A 19,125-nucleotide genomic window follows, 5' to 3' on the forward strand; every position below is an offset into this window, starting at 1 on the left:
CACTCACAGCAGGCTCTCACACATGCACAGTCACACTCACAGTAGGCTCTCACACATGCAGAGTCACACTCACAGCAGGCTCTCACACATGCACAGTCACACTCACAGCAGGCTCTCACACATGCACAGTCACACTCACAGCAGGCTCTCACCAGTGGCGTAAGTTCATCACAGTTGCCCGGAGGCAAGATAAATATTGGTGCCCCCCTATTTCCTATATTAAGGTGTGAGTGTGTGTGTGTGTGTGTGTGTGTGTGTGTGTGTGTGTGTGCGTGCGTGCGTGCGTGCGTGCGTGCGTGCGTGCGTGCGTGCGTGCGTGCGTGTGTGTGTGTGTGTGTGTGTGTGGAGTGTTCTGAAAAAAAATGTATATACTGTATTTATACATTTACTTGTCTTTTATTTTAAATCACACATTTCTTAGCAGTCATACCCAGGATTAGAACCCATGACCTGTTACACTAACAGCAGACACTTTACTGATGGAGCTATTTGCTCCTGTACAGGAAGCCTGAGAATTCTAACTATATGAAGTTACGTGTAATTGTCAGAGAAGTAACTTCATATAGGTAGAATGCTCATATTTCCTATACAGGAGCAAACAGCTTCATCAGTAAGGTGTCTGCTTCCAGTGTAATAGGTTGTGGTTTCTAATCCTGCATGTGATACATGTAAAATGCGTATATTCAGTATAATAAAGAAGGTGTGATTTGTAAGGTGCAGGGATCAGTGATGAAGTCAGCCACTGAAAAGACAGCGACAGCTATCAATTAACTTAATTCAATGGTGTCACAGAATGGGAGTAGAGGTGCCCCCCTTCAGAGCAGGAGCCCGGCGGCAGATGACTACATTGCCTCCCAGAGTTCTGCCTCTGGCTCTCACACATGCACAGTCACACCATACCTCCCAACATTTATTCTGTATAAAGCGGGACACGTTCCCGAAAAGGGGCGTGGCCTAAGGGAAGGGGCGTGGCTCTGTGGGAGGACCCGCGATCGCGAGCAACGCCCCTGTTTTCGTCACTGAGGGGGCATGCCCAGCGCTCTGTGAGCCGCTGGCATGACCCCTCTCCCTCTGACTTCAGTGAATAGACGCTGTGCGCATGCGCACAGCGTCTATTCACCGCTGCTCTGCTAAGCAAAGCAGCGACAGACAGAGCCTTCCAACTGCCCCCCCACCACCACCACGGGACACTGCGGCCCGCGTGTGGGACAGCCCCCAAAAAACGGGACTGTCCCGCGAAAATCGGGACAGTTGGGAGGTATGGTTACACTCACAGCAGGCTCTCACACATGCATAGTCACACTCATAGCAGGCTCTCACGCATGCAGTCAGGCTCTCACACATGCATAGTCACACTCACAGCAGGCTCTCACACATGCAGTCAGGCTTTCACACATGCAGAGTCAGACTCGTAGCAGCCTCTCACAGATGTAGAGTCATACTCACAGTAGGCTCTCACACATGAAGAGTCACACTCACATCAGACTCCCAAACATGCAGTCACAGTCACAGCAGCCTCTCACATATGCAGAAGGACACACACTCAGATTTACAGATTGGGATACACAGTGTTATTAAAATAAAGACTGAGTAGTAGTCACCCCACTGCAGGAATCAGAGACCAGGGCTCTACCCTGTAGCCCCACCCTCATGCTTGGATCCCACCCCTTTCCCTTTGAGTCCTCTCTGCATGGCTGCTCAGCCTCGTCTCTGCAGCTGTATGGTTATGGTAGAGGAAGGTGGGGCCTGCTATCCCCCTGAAGGTGCCACTGGTAACAAATGCTATGTTAGGGAAAGCAATCGCTTACCCCTAGCTACACTACTGATCTGTGTGTACATTACCTCTCAACAGGCCACAATACAGTCTACACAGCCGCTGCAATTCTATGCTAAGTGTAAACGCCCCAGTGCTGCCTACTAACACTCATTTAGCTGCATGTGGAGATCCAGCGGACTCCTGGGCTGCTCAATGCCGCGTTCAGCCTTGCGAACATGCACAGGGCAAAACTTCACAGATGTGGGCGCTTCGCATGTGACTCTTCTTCAGACCCTAGATCTCAGTACACTATAATAACACAATAACACATATGGCAACATGCATATAAAGATGTTATCACCTTATCCAATGCGTACATGGCAAAGACAGGTCCATCATGGGCTTTAATAGTTTTAAGCAGCAGGACATCTTTCCAAACATAAATATCTCCTGTCGCAGCTCCGGAGAACACCAGCTCTTCTGCCCGGCCATAGGAAACGCACATCATGGTCTCTAGTTTTCCAACGTTTCCAAAAGTTCCTCGTTTTGAGGTAAATCCACCCCCTGACAAGAAGAGATATATAAGTACAGGTAGTACACAGGTACCCACTAGTCGGCCATCACTCACTCCCCTCCCATGTCTGACATGACAGTCTTATCGGGGCCATCCTGGTGGTTTATAGGAGTATTCAACTAAAAACTAAACAGATTTTCCTAATTTTCAATATCATTAGGTTAATCTAAAATACAGACTTCTACAAACTCTCAGTACAGTGGACCAGTGATCATCTCTCCTACATCAGACAGCAATTGATGAGAATTAATATAATATAAAGTCCTAAGGTCTGTCAAACCCTAGCCGGAGAGGACCTGCCATGAACAGGTAAGGTAAGTACAGCCACAGGAGGGAGGAAACAGGGCAGTGGGGGAGGAGCATAACAGAGCAGGAGGGCAAAGTGTGTGTGTGGGGGGGGGGGGGGGGGCAAGAGCAGGACAGAGAGGGGGCAGGGTGGGACAGGGCAACAGAGAGATCGGGGGACAGGGCGGTACAGAGTGGGGGGTGGTACAGAGCAGGGGGTGGAGCGGATTGGTGCACAGAGAGGGGGCTACGAAGCAGCGGGCAGACTGAGGGTAGCCATCATTTGCCGGGTGCCATTACTAGCGTGAAGGTAAAGAAGGAAGGCCATCAATAACACCACTGTGTAGGAGAGAGGATGGCAGCCCTGGACCACGGTCGTCTGTCAGATCAGAGTAATGAAGCACTGAAGGTAAGTAGAATTAGTGCATTTCCTCTTGCCCTGAGTCATCTCCACCCACAGCCATATACGGGTGGGGAGATTTATCAATCCTTCTTCAGAGTGGAGAAGTAGAATAGTTTTTCTATAGCAAGCAATCAGTGTCTCTCTACCCTTTTATAGAATGTACAGATGTAGCCTGCCTCATCCATGCCACGATGCGTACGCGTCATGATGCAGTATGCGCCGGGCTGCGATTAGTCGCAGCTCAGCGGCTGCCCATAGAAGTGAATGGCGTGCGCGGGGATCATTCGCCGGCACACTTGCCGTGCCATCCATGAGGGACGGATGTGCGCTGCTACATCTGTAATTGATAATTGCTAGCTAGACGCTGATTGGTTATCACAACTAGTCCATTTGTTCACTGTTTAAGAGGCTTTATATATAAATAAAAGAAGTCATACAATAGAGGTTGCTATAGACTACAGATACATAAGTTAGTCAGACGCTACTGCAAAGCCTTGAGAGATGCACTTAGTTCAGGAGTCTACTTACAGCCGAGTCACCTATATTAATCACACAAAGCAAGTCTACCATGTGGGGCCCAGTGTTTCACCGTCACCACACACAGCACAGTCATTACCTGTTTGTTGCCAGAACTTGATGTGCTTTATGCCAACAGTCACCATCTTATCAATATGATGTGGGTTACATTTCACAACAAATATTTTATCCTTGTGCCCTCTGTGGAAACAAAAAGCATCACGTAGAGCATACAGCTTTCAGCAACTTAACATAGCACATGATACGTGCAAACATCTGACTACTGTTACAGAGGCGGAGAAACGCGTTGTATCACTACACTGGGTGCGCTGGTGGTCCCATGGTGCCGGAGATAGAGACAACTATAAAGCCAGCTGCATATAGGAACGACCAGCGGCAAGGTAGGTAAGAGGACTCTAAGTTCTACATAAATTGTGGAGCTGGACCACCCAAAATGTGGAGATGGACTGGTCATATAAATTAGTGTGAATACTAGCCACAGTATATTACAGGGACTGTGTATGAAATCTTAAAATCTATTTACTAACTGTGCAAACGAACTATTTGGACATATGAACAAATATCCTCCAGCTGAAGTTACTAAAGGTGGGTACACACTAGGTGATGTGCTCGATGAGCAACATTGCTTAGTGGTTCCCCTCCTGGGACGGGCCACCCGACGGCAGGCATACGCACTGTGCGATATTGCTAGTGACGTCATGCCGCAGCCGGGCTGTATGTGCTGCTTTGGACGATGAGACTAAATTGAGCTGTATGCACGGCCAAAACCGAGGTTCGTTAATGACCCGCGGGGCCGCGCATCACTCGGCGGCGGCATATACACTGGGCAATATAGTAAACTATATCGCTCAGGAGTGGCAAAATGAGCGATATAAATCACTGTTTCGCTAAGTGTGTACCAACCTTAACATTATTTACTAACTTCTGGACAGATTTTAACAAATGTGGGTTCAATCAGCGAATATTAACAAATGCGGTTTGGAGATGATTTTAAGATATGAATTTAGAACATAAGAATTTGTATAATATATGTTGCCATAATGAAACTGCGCTAATATTTGTGTTGTGATGTTTTATATTTTGTGCAATGGCCATATGCTTTTATAATATATGGATTTAATGAATGTGGTAAGTATAAATCATCTACTGGATAAATAGTGCTTCCTAAGGAAACTAGCTTCCTCTTCTTTTTTCTCATCATGTAGTGCATATAGCTTCGAGCAGCCTAATATAACACATGCACTGGTCGCTAATGTGCCGCACTCACATCCATGTTACATTCAGGACTGCTTACTGGGGCTGATTCAGATGTGGTTGGAGTAGTTTGTTCTTGCCGTAACAGAGAAAAAAAGGCGTCACTGAAATAAGTTTATTTGTAAGTCTCATATACGGCCGCTACCGGAATGAAGCCCCCATAGCTGAAAAAGCTTCTCTAAATTATGTTAACCTTCTTAAAGTCCTCAAAAATTACCAAATAAAAAGATTAGTACAGAAGCATCAGAAGCATTTGGACATCATCTTTGGTATTTTTATGAATATTTGATTGGTCTAGCTTCGAGAGTAAGAGTTGAGTCTAATGGGCCCTACACATTCGGCGATCCGCCGACGAGCTGGCCGACGGCGGATACGGCCGACGGGCAACCCTGCGGCGGGGGGAGTGAATTTTTTTCACTCCCCCCATCACCCGACTCTGTAGCAATGCATGCTAATATGGACGAGAGTGTCCATATTGGCCTGCATGCATAAGCGACGGGGCACCAACGATTAACGAGCGCAGGGCCGCGCATCGTTAATCGTTGGTGCCTACACACTGCACAATATGAACGAGTTCTCATTCATTAATGAACGAGAACGTTCATATCGTGCAGTGTTATCTACCAGTGTGTAGGGCACTTAAAAGAGAAATGGTTAAATATCTTCAGCTACCACCAAAAGCAAAGGCGTTAAAAAGACTTGATGGTAAAAGGTTTAACCATCAGAATGCACTTGAGTATTTTGTTACCCAACTGCACAACCATTTTCTTTGATCTATTACTCAATGAAGGATGAGAAAGGCTGCATCATTCTTCACAAAGGATCCCAACGGAGGAAGGAGGATGAAGTTTATATTGAAATGGGAGGAAAAGTTTGCCAATTAAAAGTCGCAAACGACTGTGCAGACCGAGGGGGTTGCATTGATTCAAAGATGTAACTCTAGTATTACAAAAAATGAACAGCAGAAACATTATCTTCTTCACTTAGTCAGCCTACATAGAAATAAATTCCCCACTGCTTCTACTGTAAGTTCAATGTCATGCAGATAAGAACGGGAGAGTAAAACCTTCAAAATATTAACCTTAAATTATTTGTTTTAATAGTTTTGACTTGTTAATTTTTTTTTTAATAAATAAGTTTTGTAAAAAGTACATTTTTATCTAATTTTAACTTTACCTTCAAAAGCGATTAGTCCTAGCGACCTCTAAATATTATCCGATTGGGCTTAAATTTTGCACAAATGTTAGCTAGCATGTTTGGCATAAAACCAACCTCGTGGAGAACCTAAATTCGATGTTTGAAAAAAAATGGACCACCCTACTGTGGATTCCTTGGAAGCAGCAGCAATAGCTCTGTATGCAAATGCAGCAGGAGACGTCGTAATAATTCGGGATTTGAATTAGCTCCAAAGCGCAGGTGGTGCTGCTTGTGCGTCATATTTTATTATACTGTACTGTAATGATCGTTTAGTGCATCTGCACCCCCTTTGTCTGTGTATACTGCGTCATATTTTATGTCACACATATGAACCACAATGAAACATCAACTAATTTGCTACTGTGCAACAAAATGACAAAAACGTACCGGGTTGTTGCAATTTTCTCTCCTTTTTTCCAGTCCCAATATACGATTGTGTGGTTATCATCCAAGCCGACAGACACCAAACATTTACCATCAGCTGCAAGGCAAGGACCCATTGCAGAGACATTAGCCGTACATCATAGAAGGTGGTATATGACATACACTACGGGACAGATGTACTAAGCCTTGGGGCGAGAGATAAAGTAGCAACTTAACAGCTCCCTGTCATTTTTCAAACACAGCCTATAACATGGCAGTTAGAAGCTGATTGGCTGGCACTTTATCTCTCTCCACTTTATCAACTCAACACTTCTCCCAAATTGTGTGAAACATTGCACAAAACCAGTATACCACATTTGGTATAATTGTCCAAAATATATTGTTTGTTGTGTTAACAATTTTTTCACAGAACCAGTAAATAATCAAATAAACATTTTAATGGCTAGTACTCTGAAATGTAAATGTAACATCTGAAAAGAATTGGACGTTATAATTTCCTTTTAGGAGGTGAGGCAGGGGATGGGTGCTCAGGTTTGGCCACGTGGGTCCTCTGTGCTCCTTCTCCTATTCCCCTCCATCTAAACAATTAACAAATAACACAAAGGCAGCAGACAAGACAAACAGAGACAAAAAGAGAGCAGACCCTCCAGCTGTACCGTTTTGGCAGGTACAGTAGCTTTTTTTTATGGTCTGTACCAATTTTTGGCTCTCCAAACTTCCATTTAAAGTATAGGAAAAGGGGCACGACCACACCCCTTTACCCATGGCCACGCCCCTTTTCGTATTTGTACCGATTTTAATGTGTAAATTGTTGGAGGGTATGCGAGAGTTAGATTTGGGTGGGGTGTTTTCAAACTGAAATCCAAATTGCAGTGTAGAATTGAAGCAGCCAGTATTTACCCTGCACAGAAACAATATAATCCACCCTAATCTAAATCTCTCTGCACATGCATACCTCCCAACTGTCCCAATTTTCGCAGGACAGTCCAGTTTTTTTGGGACTGTCCCGCTGTCCCACCCGCGGGCCACAGTGTCCTGCGGTAAGGGGGGGGGATTGGGAGGCTTCTGCACTCGCTGCACAGCATCTATTCAGTGGAGACAAGAGGAGAGGGGGCATGCCAGCACTCGCAGAGCGCTGGGCATGCCCCCTCAGTGACGAAAACAGGGGCGTGGCTCACGATCGCGGGACCTCCCGTGAAGCCACGCTCCCTTTTCCACAGGACACGTCCGCTTTTGGGCAGATGTTCCTCCTTCCCATAGACAAAAGTTGGGAGGTATGCACATGTTACATCTGCCCCGCTGCAGTGCAGCATGGTTTTGCCAAATTGCTAACAAGCCTGAATAACCCCCATAGTAAGGTAATTCATAAGAGATGTTAATATACAGTACTTGGGGGGTATTCAGAGTTGTTAGCAAATCAAAAAAGTTAGCAATTGGCCAAAACCATGTTGCGCTGCGTTCGGGCAGATGTAACATGTGCAGAGAGATTTAGATTTGGGTTTGTTATATTGTTTCTGCTCATGGTAAATACTGGCTGCTTTATTTTTACACTGCAATGTAGATTTCAGTTTGAACACACCACCCACCCAAATCTAATCACTCTGCACATGTTACATCTGCCCCATCTGCAGTGCACATGGTTTTTCCCATAAGTGTGCTTTTTTTTTTGTTTGCAAGCAGCTCTGAATAACCCCCTTTACTCTTCTTCTATGCCCATATTTTATGATGCTGGCAATGTAAATAAAGATACAGTACGCTGGGTCCATAATCCGATACACAGATCACTAGATCTTATATGTGACAGCTGAGCTACTTCCTATGAAATAAATTGGCAAACTAACAAGAACATGTTTCTACTTCACCAGATTCAGATCTGAAAGTGAAATTACCCATTGAGTCATACTGTACGTTGCAGCTGTGAGCCATTACATATCCACGGACGGCACAATTAGCCCAAGTATATTATTTTGTCTTTCTTCTAAAGGTACGATAGCGGTGATTAGAGAAGCCGCTGTACATGACTGCAGACAGGGACATGTGCAATATATCACCGTAAGTATCTATCAGCATTAACCCTCTGTGAGCCCTAGGCGCACGGTATTCAGCACAGTTCCTGCAACTGCATTTCTGCTGTGGGGTACACTGGGCTCCACAAGGAATGGACAATGGGGTGTAGAGTAGGATCTTGATCCGTGGCACCAACAGGCTCAAAGCTTTGACTGTTCCCAGAATGCATAGCGCCGCCTCCTATATCACCCCGCCTCCCTGCAGAGGAGCTCAGTTTTGTAGTTGGTGCTGCACTAGCAGGCACTTAACAAAGGGGCTGCTCCAGGCAGCCCTAAGAAGAGCTTTTTTTCTGAGGAAAAAAGTGAAGACTTCAAGGGCAGCAGCAGTGTTACATTCACGGCTGCAGCTCCGGCTCTCCCCAGCGGCGCTGTACACTCCCGAGCCCTGGTTGCCGGGTAACTACAGCAGGAGGCTCCGGTTTTCTTCTTGTCAGGCACACACGACGGGGGCTCTCCGGGATCGCGTGGCCGCGCTTCGAGAGGTGGTAAGTGGGTCCCGCTTGCGGGACCCGGTCTTTATCGCGATCCGGTGTGGTCAGTGGGAGGCGGGCCGAGCGCGCTGACGGTGGACACTGTGGCAGTACAGGTGATCCCACTAGATCACCAGGGCATGGGACAGGTCAGGTTTTCTCTATAAACCGTTTTATTAGAGCCCGCAGTACCCGGTGGTTTTGCCAGCAGGGGGATAGAGCTTGGACCTGAAGTCCCTTCCCCAGCCCCAAGGCGCCATTTTCTGCAAATGTTCCCGCCCTGGAGCTGCATATCTGTCTCTCCCTCACTCTCTGGCAGTGTCTGCGGCGCCATTATCCCTCAGCTCACTGTTCCTGGGAATGCTTGGGCAAATCCTCCTATGTAAAGCCGCCTGGTTGTCAGTGCTGTGACTTTACAAGACACTTAAGTATTCTACCTGCCTTTTTAGTCAGTTTTAGTTAAGAAAGAGTGCATTTAGTCAGGGTTTCCTAGTACAATTACCCTGTGATATACATCCAGTTCTTACTGTGTACTGTTATATCTATTGTTATATAGCTGTGTAAGCTAGTCCAGTGTAGTATTATTGTTAGCAATAACCTCTGCATTGTACAAACTGTGACTATTTGTGTGTGCATTTGATAGCTGAGTGGTGTCCATTTCGTGTCTTTCACTCAACCTGCTATCCCTATATTCTATAACCTGAGGGGGCTTGGTGCGTCAGGTTTTATCTGATATAGGATTTTCACAAAGATATACTGTATTACGTATTTTACTCTGTGATTTAGTCACCATATCTCTCCTTTATCTCTGCTGGTGCTGACTACACTGCACAGGGGTTTGGGCTAGAGGTATTGTGCTGCTGACAAATTGTACTGTGTTACCAGATACTGCAAGTTATATCATGTCTGCTTCTGAGGGTAACGGTTCTGGGGCTGAACACACTGTTGGTGTTGCTGAAGCCGCAGATACCTATGAGGAGAATATAGCAGCTTTGGGCTCTGGTTCTGGGTGCTCCTTGTCCCCCAGTGGGACGGTGGCAACGGGGGCAAATAATGACCTCCTCACAATCCACTGCTGTCACTGACACCTCGTCGGATGAAGACGGCACTTACACTGACCCCACAGGTTTTGACTCAGATACAGCTGATGGGGAGGGTGGTTCACATGTGGATGCTCCTGATCTTTTGGAGGCTATTAAGTTAATTTTACAGATTACGGATGATACCGAGACATCCGTTCCTTCTAAGAAACCAGATAGGTTTAAGCGTCAGAAGGTGATTAAACAAGTTTTACCTCACTCTGACCACCTAATTGATATACGTCAGGAACCCTGGGAAAACCCGGGTACAAAGTTTGTGCCTCAAAAGAAGATGCTGGCTCGCTATCCCCTCGCGCCGGAGCTGTCTAAGAATTGGGAAACGCCTCCTCCAGTGGACTCACATGTGGCTAGGATGGTGATTTCCTCAGCTCTACCGGTCACCACCGTCACGTCTCTAAAAGAGCCTACGGATAAACATGTGGAGGGTTGTCTTAAAGCGATTTACACCCTCACGGGTGCTGCACAAAGGTCCACTATTACAACTACTTGGGCCATTGAAGCATGGGCCTTGGAGTTAGATGCTGAAATCTCCTCTGACCATGCTAGACAATGCTTGTCTTATATTGTCACAGCGTCTCGTTATATTAAAGAGGCGGCTTCTGATGCCGGTATCCTGGCAGCCAAGGCCTCTACTACGTCAGTCCTGGCTAACCGGATATTGTGGCTGAGATCCTGGTCTGTGGACCTGGACTCTAGAAAAATCCTGTAGGTACTCCCTTTTAAGGGAGATATTCTGTTTGGGGAGGACTTGAATAAGATAGTGGCTGACTTGGCTACTGCCAAAACTGCCTGTCTGCCAAGTACTGCTCCTTCGGCGTCGAAGGCTAAAGGTACTTCTTTTCGCCCCTTTCGTCCTTCAGGTAAAGCAAAATGTCAGGCGTACAACAAGCAGGCCCGCACTTCCAAACCTGGTAAGCCTAAGCCCAAAAGAGCCTGGGCGGCCCGTCGGCCAGCTTCCAAGACAGATAAGCCTGCCGCATGACGGGGCGGGCCTCCCTCTGGGGGATCCCAGGGTGGGGGGCAGGCTTCTAGGGTATACCCAGGAATAGTTGAAGACCACTTCAGATGCCTGGGTATGGGAAGTCGTCACTCGAGGTTACACCATAGCCTTCAAAAACCGACCCCTTCATCGATTTTGCCAGACAGATGTCCCGTTGGACAAGACAAAGGCAAACACTCTACATTCGGTGGTACAGACCCTCCTGGATACAGGAGTCGTAGTACAGGTGCCTCTTGCGCAGAGGGGCCGGGGGTACTATTCTCCGCTGTTTTTAGTCCCGAAACCGAATGGGTCCTCCCGGCCCATTCTCAACCTCAAGGCATTGAACAGGTTTGTGAAGGTTTCCAAGTTCCGGATGGAAACCCTTCGCTCTATAGTTCTGGCCTTGGAACCTGGGGACTACATGGTCTCCCTGGATATACAGGATGCTTACCTGCATATTCCTATAGCAGTGTCTCATCAGCAATACCTGAGATTTGCGATTGGCAACTGCCATTACCAGTTTTGGGCGTTACCTTTTGGTTTTACAACGGCTATGCGAGTCTTTACAAAAGTCATGGCGGTAATGACGGAGGTACTCCGCCGTCAAGGGGTCAGGATACTGCCGTATTTGAACGACTTGTTAATCCTGGCAAATTCCCCAGAACTTCTCTTGCGTCATCTAGATGTGACGGTCCGGTTTCTGCAAGCCCACGGGTGGCTCATCAACTGGAAGAAGTCATCCCTGATCCCTGCTCAGAGCATGGTGCATCTGGGAGCACTATTGGACACTCACAACCAGTGGTTGTTCCTGTCTCAGGAGAAAGTCCTGAAACTTCAGGACAGGATTCGTTGCTTCCTATCTCGTCCGCAAGTGTCGATACATTTGGCGATGCAGGTGCTTGGCCTCATGGTGTCAGCATTCGACATGGTGGAGTACGCTAAATTTCACTCTCGCCCTCTCCAGAGGCTGATTCTAGCCAAACGGGACGGCCTGCCTCACCGGATCCGGTCTCAAATTATCTCATTGACTCCGGAGGTCCGTCTGTCGCTGCTCTGGTGGCTCCGGGACCAACAACTGTGCAGGGGCCGTCCGTTTTGGATATCCAACTGGGTCCTGTTGACGACAGATGCCAGTCTAAGAGGTTGGGGTGCGGTGCTGGAGCAACACTCCCTTCAGGGGCGGTGGACCAAGGAGGAGTCACTCCTCTCGATCAATATTCTGGGGTTGCGGGAGGTCTTCAATGCCTTGAACCTAGCCCAGCATTTAATTCAGAACCGTTCTGTTCAAGTACAGTCGGACAATGCCACCACAGTGGCTTACATAAATCATCAAGGCGGCACTCGAAGCCGCCTAGCAATGAAGGAAGTCTCACGGATTCTACAGTGGGCAGAACGCCATCTACCGGCCATATCGGCAATATTAATTCCGGGAGTCCTGAATTGGGAAGCGGACTTTCTCAGTCGTCAGGACGTGCATGCCGGCGAGTGGGGCCTCCATCCAGAAGTGTTTCAACTCCTAGTGGAAAAGTGGGGCCTTCCAGACGTAGATCTGATGGCGTCTCGACACAATCACAAGGTTCCGGTCTTCGGAGCAAGGACAAGGGATCCTCAAGCAGCATTCGTGGATGCGCTGGCGGTACCGTGGAGGTTTCGGCTGCCATACGTGTTCCCTCCGGTGTCACTCCTGCCCAGGGTAATTCGGAAGTTCAAGCAAGAAAAAGGAATTCTGCTTCTCATAGCTCCAGCGTGGACCAGACGGCACTGGTTCTCAGACCTGCAAGGCCTATAGTCAGAGCGTCCAATTCTACTTCCACGACGCCCAGACCTCCTCGTTCAGGGCCCCTGTGTCTACCAGGACCTAGCCCGGCTGTCTTTGACGGCGTGGCTCTTGAAGCTTCCGTCTTAAGGGCTAAAGGGTTTTCTGAGGCGGTCATTCAAACTATGTTGCGGGCCCGGAAACCAGCTTCGGCTCGGTTTTACTATAGGGTCTGGCATTCTTACTTTGTTTGGTGCGCATCTAACGATTATGATGCTTCCAAGTTTAGTATAGCCAAGTTGCTAGCTTTTCTTTAGCAGGGCCTGGACTTGGGCCTTCATCTGGCCTCCCTCAAGGTTCAAATATCTGCCTTTGTCGGTGTGGTTTCAGAGAAAAATTGCGACCTTACCTGATGTGCATACCTTTACTCAGGGCGTATCCAGCCTCCCTATGTCCCGCCTGTGGCTCCTTGGGACTTGTCGGTGGTTTTGGAGGCGTTACAAGAATCTCCATTTGAACCTCTTGGTTCAGCTGACCTTAAGTGGCTTGCCCTTAAGGTGGTGTTTCTGCTGGCTATTGCTTCAGCTAGACGTGTGTCGGATGTGGGTGCTTTGTCCTGTAGCTCCCCATATCTGATTTTTCACCGTGACCGGGCGGTTCTTAGCACTCGTCCCGGCTATCTACCTAAGGTGGTTTCTTCGTTCCACCTTAACCAGGAGATTGAAATTCCGGCACTTGTTTCTCCTGATCTGTCCCCCAAAGAGCGGTCTTTGGATGTGGTAAGTGCTCTCCGTATCTATGTGAAGAGAACTGCTCCTATTAGGAAATCTGATTCTCTTTTTGTTGTGTTTGGGTTTCACAAACGTGGCTGGCCTGCTCACAAGCAAACTCTGGCCAGATGGATTAGAATGGTGATTGCACATGCTTATGTGAAGGCTTGCCTCTCGGCTCCTGCTCACATTATGGCCCATTCTACTCGGTCTGTTGGACCTTCTTGGGCGGCCCAACGTGGTGCGACCCTTGAACAATTGTGCAAGGCGGCTACGTGGTCCTCTGTGAACACTTTCATAAGGTTCTATGCCTTCGATACTGCCGCTTCCCAGGATGATTCCTTTGGAGGCCGGGTTCTTGTGCCCGCTACAGTGCGTCCCCTCCCATAAGGAACTGCTTTAGGACATCCCCATTGTCCATTCCTTGTGGAGCCCAGTGTACCCTGCAGCAGAAAATGAGTTTTATGGTAAGAACTTACCTTTGTTAAAACTCTTTCTGCGAGGTACACTGGGCTCCACAAGGCGCCCACCCTGATGCACTTAGCTTCTTTGGGTTGGTATGGCATTAGTCGCTGATACGTCTCCTGTCATGAGAATGCGGTATTGTGGCTACTAACCGTTGTCGTCTCTTTTCCTGCTACTGCATTGGACTGGTTAACTAAAAACTGAGCTCCTCTGCAGGGAAGCGGGGTGATATAGGAGGCGGCGCTATGCATTCTGGGAACAGTCAAAACTTTGAGCCTGTTGGTGCCTCGGATCAAGATCCTACTCTACACCCCATTGTCCATTCCTTGTGGAGCCCAGTGTACCTCGCAGAAAGAGTTTTAACAAAGGTAAGTTCTTACCATAAAACTCGTTTTTCTTCTATTTGGGGAATGTATTTATTAACAGATTTAGGCCCAGATTTTTATTAACAGATTTAGGCCCAGATTTATCAAGCCTTGTAGAGTGATAAAGTACCAACCAATCAGCTCATACCTGTCAGTTAGATTGGTACTTTATCACCGTGCAATTTATCACTCTCCAAGGCTTGATAAATCTGGCCCTTAATCATCTCCAGTGACCTAACTCCCATTCTGCATATCAAAAATGTGTTCTGAACCAAACACAATGCCAGTTTCAGGTGACTATTCCAAATGGAGAAAGTAAGGGGTTAATTTACTAAGATAGGAGTTCTATTTAAGATGGGATGTTGCCCATAGCAACCAATCAGATGCCAGGTATTATCCTATAGAAGGTGCTAGATAAATGAAAATCTGATTGGTTGCTATGGGCAACATCCCATCTTAAATAGAACTCCCATCTTAGTAAATTTACCCCTAAATCTCTTGCAAACTTGGGCTGGGTTGGCAGACATTCCAGTCGGGGAGGGATTTACATGTCTTTCAGCCCAGTTCACATGTTAGACTGACTTACATGTTAATAATCGCCACTGACGCAAACGGTCGTAATGTCGCCTTTACATCAAAGTGATGTGAAGTGGCTGGAAATAGTGACCACTAATAACTGAACACGCAAAGAGTGTTTCCGAGATGACCCTTTCCTAGGCAAAATCATACGGAGAGGGAACGTTGGGATTTTGAATGACCTGTAGCTAACACGAGAAGTCCTTTAATACAAATGGACTTGGGGTGATTCATTCCTGATCGCTGCTGTGCATTTTCGCACAGCGGGCGATCAGGTACTAACTGCGCACGCGCGTCAGACAACAACAATGGGCACCGCCGGTCAGCATCAGGATGGTGCGAAAAATCAGATCGCATGGGCGTTCGCAATGTGATTGACAGGAGGAAGCCGTTTGTGGGTGGCAACTGACCATTTATTGGGAGTGTCCGGAAAAACGCAGGCGTGCCCAATCGTTTTCAGGGAGGGTGTCTGACGTCAGCTCCGGCCCCGATCAGCCTGATCTCATCACACTGTAGGAGTAAGTGCTGGGCTGCACAGAGACTGCACACAGTGGATTTTTGCAGCTCAGTGTACACATGGTATCGCACCAGCGGCGTTTCTAGAGAGGAGGGGACCCGTGTGCAGTCTCCGTGTATGGGCCCCCTCCTCTCCTGTAGCCGTCACCGCCGCTGTAAGCGCTGAGACTCTGGCACAGTGCCAGAGTCTACAGTGCATGCGCAGGACTCAGAAAAATGGCCGCCGCGCCATCTTTCTGGAGTCCTGCGCATGTGCTGTAGACTCTGGCACTATGCCACAGTCTCTAGCGCTCAGTGCACTAGCAACGGCGGTGACGGCTTCAGGAGAGGAGGGGGCCCACACACAGTCACCGCTGGACGCCGGAAAGGTAAGTATAGAAGACATGGGTGCATCCATGATAGATATGCCAGTGAATCGCACACTTGCACTGCGAATTTACACTTCCCCTGGAGCCGGCGACTATCTGAACGCAGGACAGCAAAGTTTGCAGCCCAGCGATCAGGTTTGAATCACCCCCTCAGTTGGAGACTAAGCACAAATAATGAGAGTGCTTGCATTAAGACACAACGCTGACGGTATCAATTTCAGCTTTTGACAGTGCCGATGAGTTATATTTACCAACTTCCATCAATTCTATAGCCTTAGTGCTGCCGGCCGAGAGCTATCAGACTGATCTCTCTACATGTGCGCCGCACTATGACATACATTCTGAGTGCAGAGATCTTTCCAGTTTATTTATATTACCTATTGATTTATAGAGCGCCTACATGTTCTCCAGCACTCTACAGATTAAGCGCTTCTCGTTAGGCATTAGCAAGGAGTCATAATAAAACGAGGACTGAAATGTGCTTGCATGGCAAATAATACATGGAATTTGCAACAACTGGAGTGAAGTATTTGCATATTGGGCCTCATTCACATAATGCGGTCGCATTCCCAGACGCCTACAGCTATCATCAGTTCAATGGGAGTATACATATGTTTTCTGTGTCATATGCATCTATGTGATCACGAACCGCCCCCCAGACCTCCGGCCACGAGAGCAGGCGATGTCACTACCAACGGCACTTACACCTACCACATGGCCCTATGAAATTGCAACTCCGGCTACAAGCACACGATAATAGCACTTTACACAATAACAAAAACCTCTGTCCTGCATTAAGTGGACCTAACAAAGGAGAAACAGGCTGCCTGTAAGTGGATATAATGTTTAAGCATAAAATAATTATGCAGGTAAAGTAACGACTCAAAGGCATCCACGTAAAAAGCAATAACTCAAAGCTTTTCCTCCTCAATGAGCGGTGACAACAGTTGGACACTGGTAAGTGAATGCTGTACAGAGTCAATTTGGTGCTCTAGGCAAGATTTTAACTGTACCTTAAGGCCCCCATCCACTAGTCCAAATTGGGCACTTTTCGGATGGCTCTTCCAATCCGATGCGCAGTCCCGTGTCAGGTATGTCTGAACTACAGATCTTTGTGGCTGCCCCAACTATTTATCTGAATCTGAAGAAATCAGGTGCACGTCGGAGTGTTTTTTTACTTCAGATGTATCTGATCAGATTCATCTGAAGCGTCATTTGACTGGCATCTCCCTGGCCACTCCCACCCACTACAGGACGCGGCAGCAGCAGTATCAGATAAATCACACGTAGCATGTGTGCATCAGATATATCTGAAGTGAATATAGTGAAAATTAAAGCCAGGGTCTGATCCGATTCCCGGACGCTCCCGGGAAAGTTCAAGAGAAATCTGATGCGATCTGCAGTTCAGACACATCTGAGTAGTGGATGGTCACCTTTAAACGATGTGAGGGCGGGCCACTATATATGCTCAGTGCCACCCCTGGAGGGGTGACATCATAGGCAGTGCCCATCCCTAGGGCTGGCACTGCTGCTGCATCATATGACAAAGCTGCTTATAAAACAGTAAAAGTACTCAATAAATATTGCATTATCCAATAAGCGGTGGGGGGGGGGGGGGTAATCTGAGCGCATTTACGACTTCACTGAGAAAAGTGCGGTTTAATCTGTATTAAAATTTACCTACAAATAAATATAACAACATTTTCCTATAAACGTTCTAACAATGTTGTACATACATTAAGCATACACTACTTCAGTTAGGCAGAGAGAACCCCTAAAATGTAATTGTTCCATTATAAAACGGAATACAGAGGAGATATGAAACTCCAGTGCCATAAGCTGGTAAGGGTAATATTTAGTCGCCGTACCTGAAAAGTCCAGCGCACAAACCCCTCTTTGGTGCTGTCCTTTCAGCAGAGATAAGCACTTCAGTGTCTGAGTATCCCATACGTGAATGGCTGCGTCTCTTCCAATCTGCATCAACATGACATATTACAGGTTCATGTGAGATTTTCAAAATGAATTAAAACTTCTGCAGCGATCAAATAACAGGTGAGATCTTATCCACATATATCTGAATTCTATATACAGTATCAGCAAAATCAATGCCAAAGGGTACACACGTTACTTTACAATAACAATCTCCCAAATATATGCATCTGGTTCCTCAATTGTACATATAACAATTTAAATAAAAATGCATATTTATCAATTCATTATCAACGCACAACAATATTTCCATGACAAGTCCATAGCCACAAAATTAATTGGTTTATAACTCTTCAATCCATTGGTATTATATGGTATTATATGGTAAATCGCCAATTAAAGATTCCCCTGTTAGGTTCGGCTGCGAGTAGGGTTAGGATGCTGTTAGGGTTAGGGTGCGGTTAGGGCTAGGACGCTGTTAGGGTTAGGATGCGGACTGGATGCTGTTAGGGTTAGGGTGCGGTTAGGATGCTGTTAGGGTTAGGGTGCGGTTAGTATGCGGTTAGGGTGCGGTTAGGATGCTGTTAGGGTTAAGGTGCGGTTAAGGCTAGGATGCTGTTAGGGTTAGGGTGCAGTTAGGGCTAGGATGCTGTTAGGGTTAGGGTTCGGTTAGAATGCTGTTAGGGTGCGGTTAGCATGCTGTTAGGGTTAGGGTACGATTAGGGTTAGGATTCTGTTAGGGTGCGGTTAGGATGCTGTTAGGGTTAGGGTGCGGTTAGCGTGCTGTTAGGGTGCGGTTAGGGTTAGCATGCTGTTAGGGTTAGGGTGCGGTTAGGATGCTGCTAGGGTTAGGGTGCGGTTAGCATGCTGTTAGTGTTAGGGTTGGCATGCTGTTAGGGTTAGGGTGCGGTTAGGATGCTGGAGTTAGGGTGCGGTTAGGATGCTGTTAGAGTTGGGGTGCAGTTAGCATGCGGTTAGGGTTAGGGTGCGGTTAGGGTTAGCATGCTGTTAGGGTTAGCATGCGGTTAGGGTTAGCATGTTGTTAGGGTTAGGGTGCGGTTAGGATGATGTTAGGGTTAGGATGCTGTTAGGGTGCTGTTAGGATGTGGTTAGGATGCTTTTAGGGTTAGGGTGCGGTTAGGATGCTGTTAGGATGTGGTTAGGATGCTTTTAGGGTTAGGGTGCGGTTAGGATGCTGTTAGGGTTAGGATGCTGTTAGGGTTAGGGTGCGGTTAGGATGCTGTTAGGGTTAGGGTGCTGTTAGGGTTAGCATGCTGTTAGGGTTAGGATGCTGTTAGGATTAGAGTTAGTCTGCAGTTAGAGTAGAGTTAGGGTTAGGCTCAAATCCGCTGAATGTTGACATGCCGACTGG

General features: G+C 47.3%; 1 protein-coding gene across 1 annotated transcript in view; it reads right to left on the reverse strand.

Moving 5' to 3' along the window:
- The window catches only part of EML6 (EMAP like 6), a 363,450-nt gene that overhangs the window by 134,325 nt on the left and 210,000 nt on the right, over positions 1 to 19,125 (reverse strand). The window contains exons 15-18 of the mRNA XM_063918642.1: positions 17,693 to 17,798; positions 6,394 to 6,487; positions 3,635 to 3,735; positions 2,118 to 2,320 (exon numbers count right to left, since the gene is read on the reverse strand). Of these exons, the coding sequence (XP_063774712.1) occupies positions 2,118 to 2,320; positions 3,635 to 3,735; positions 6,394 to 6,487; positions 17,693 to 17,798 (504 nt within the window). The remainder of the gene's footprint in view (positions 1 to 2,117; positions 2,321 to 3,634; positions 3,736 to 6,393; positions 6,488 to 17,692; positions 17,799 to 19,125) is intronic.

Source organism: Pseudophryne corroboree, chromosome 4, assembly GCF_028390025.1.
Source record: "Pseudophryne corroboree isolate aPseCor3 chromosome 4, aPseCor3.hap2, whole genome shotgun sequence".
NCBI lineage: Eukaryota > Metazoa > Chordata > Amphibia > Anura > Myobatrachidae > Pseudophryne > Pseudophryne corroboree.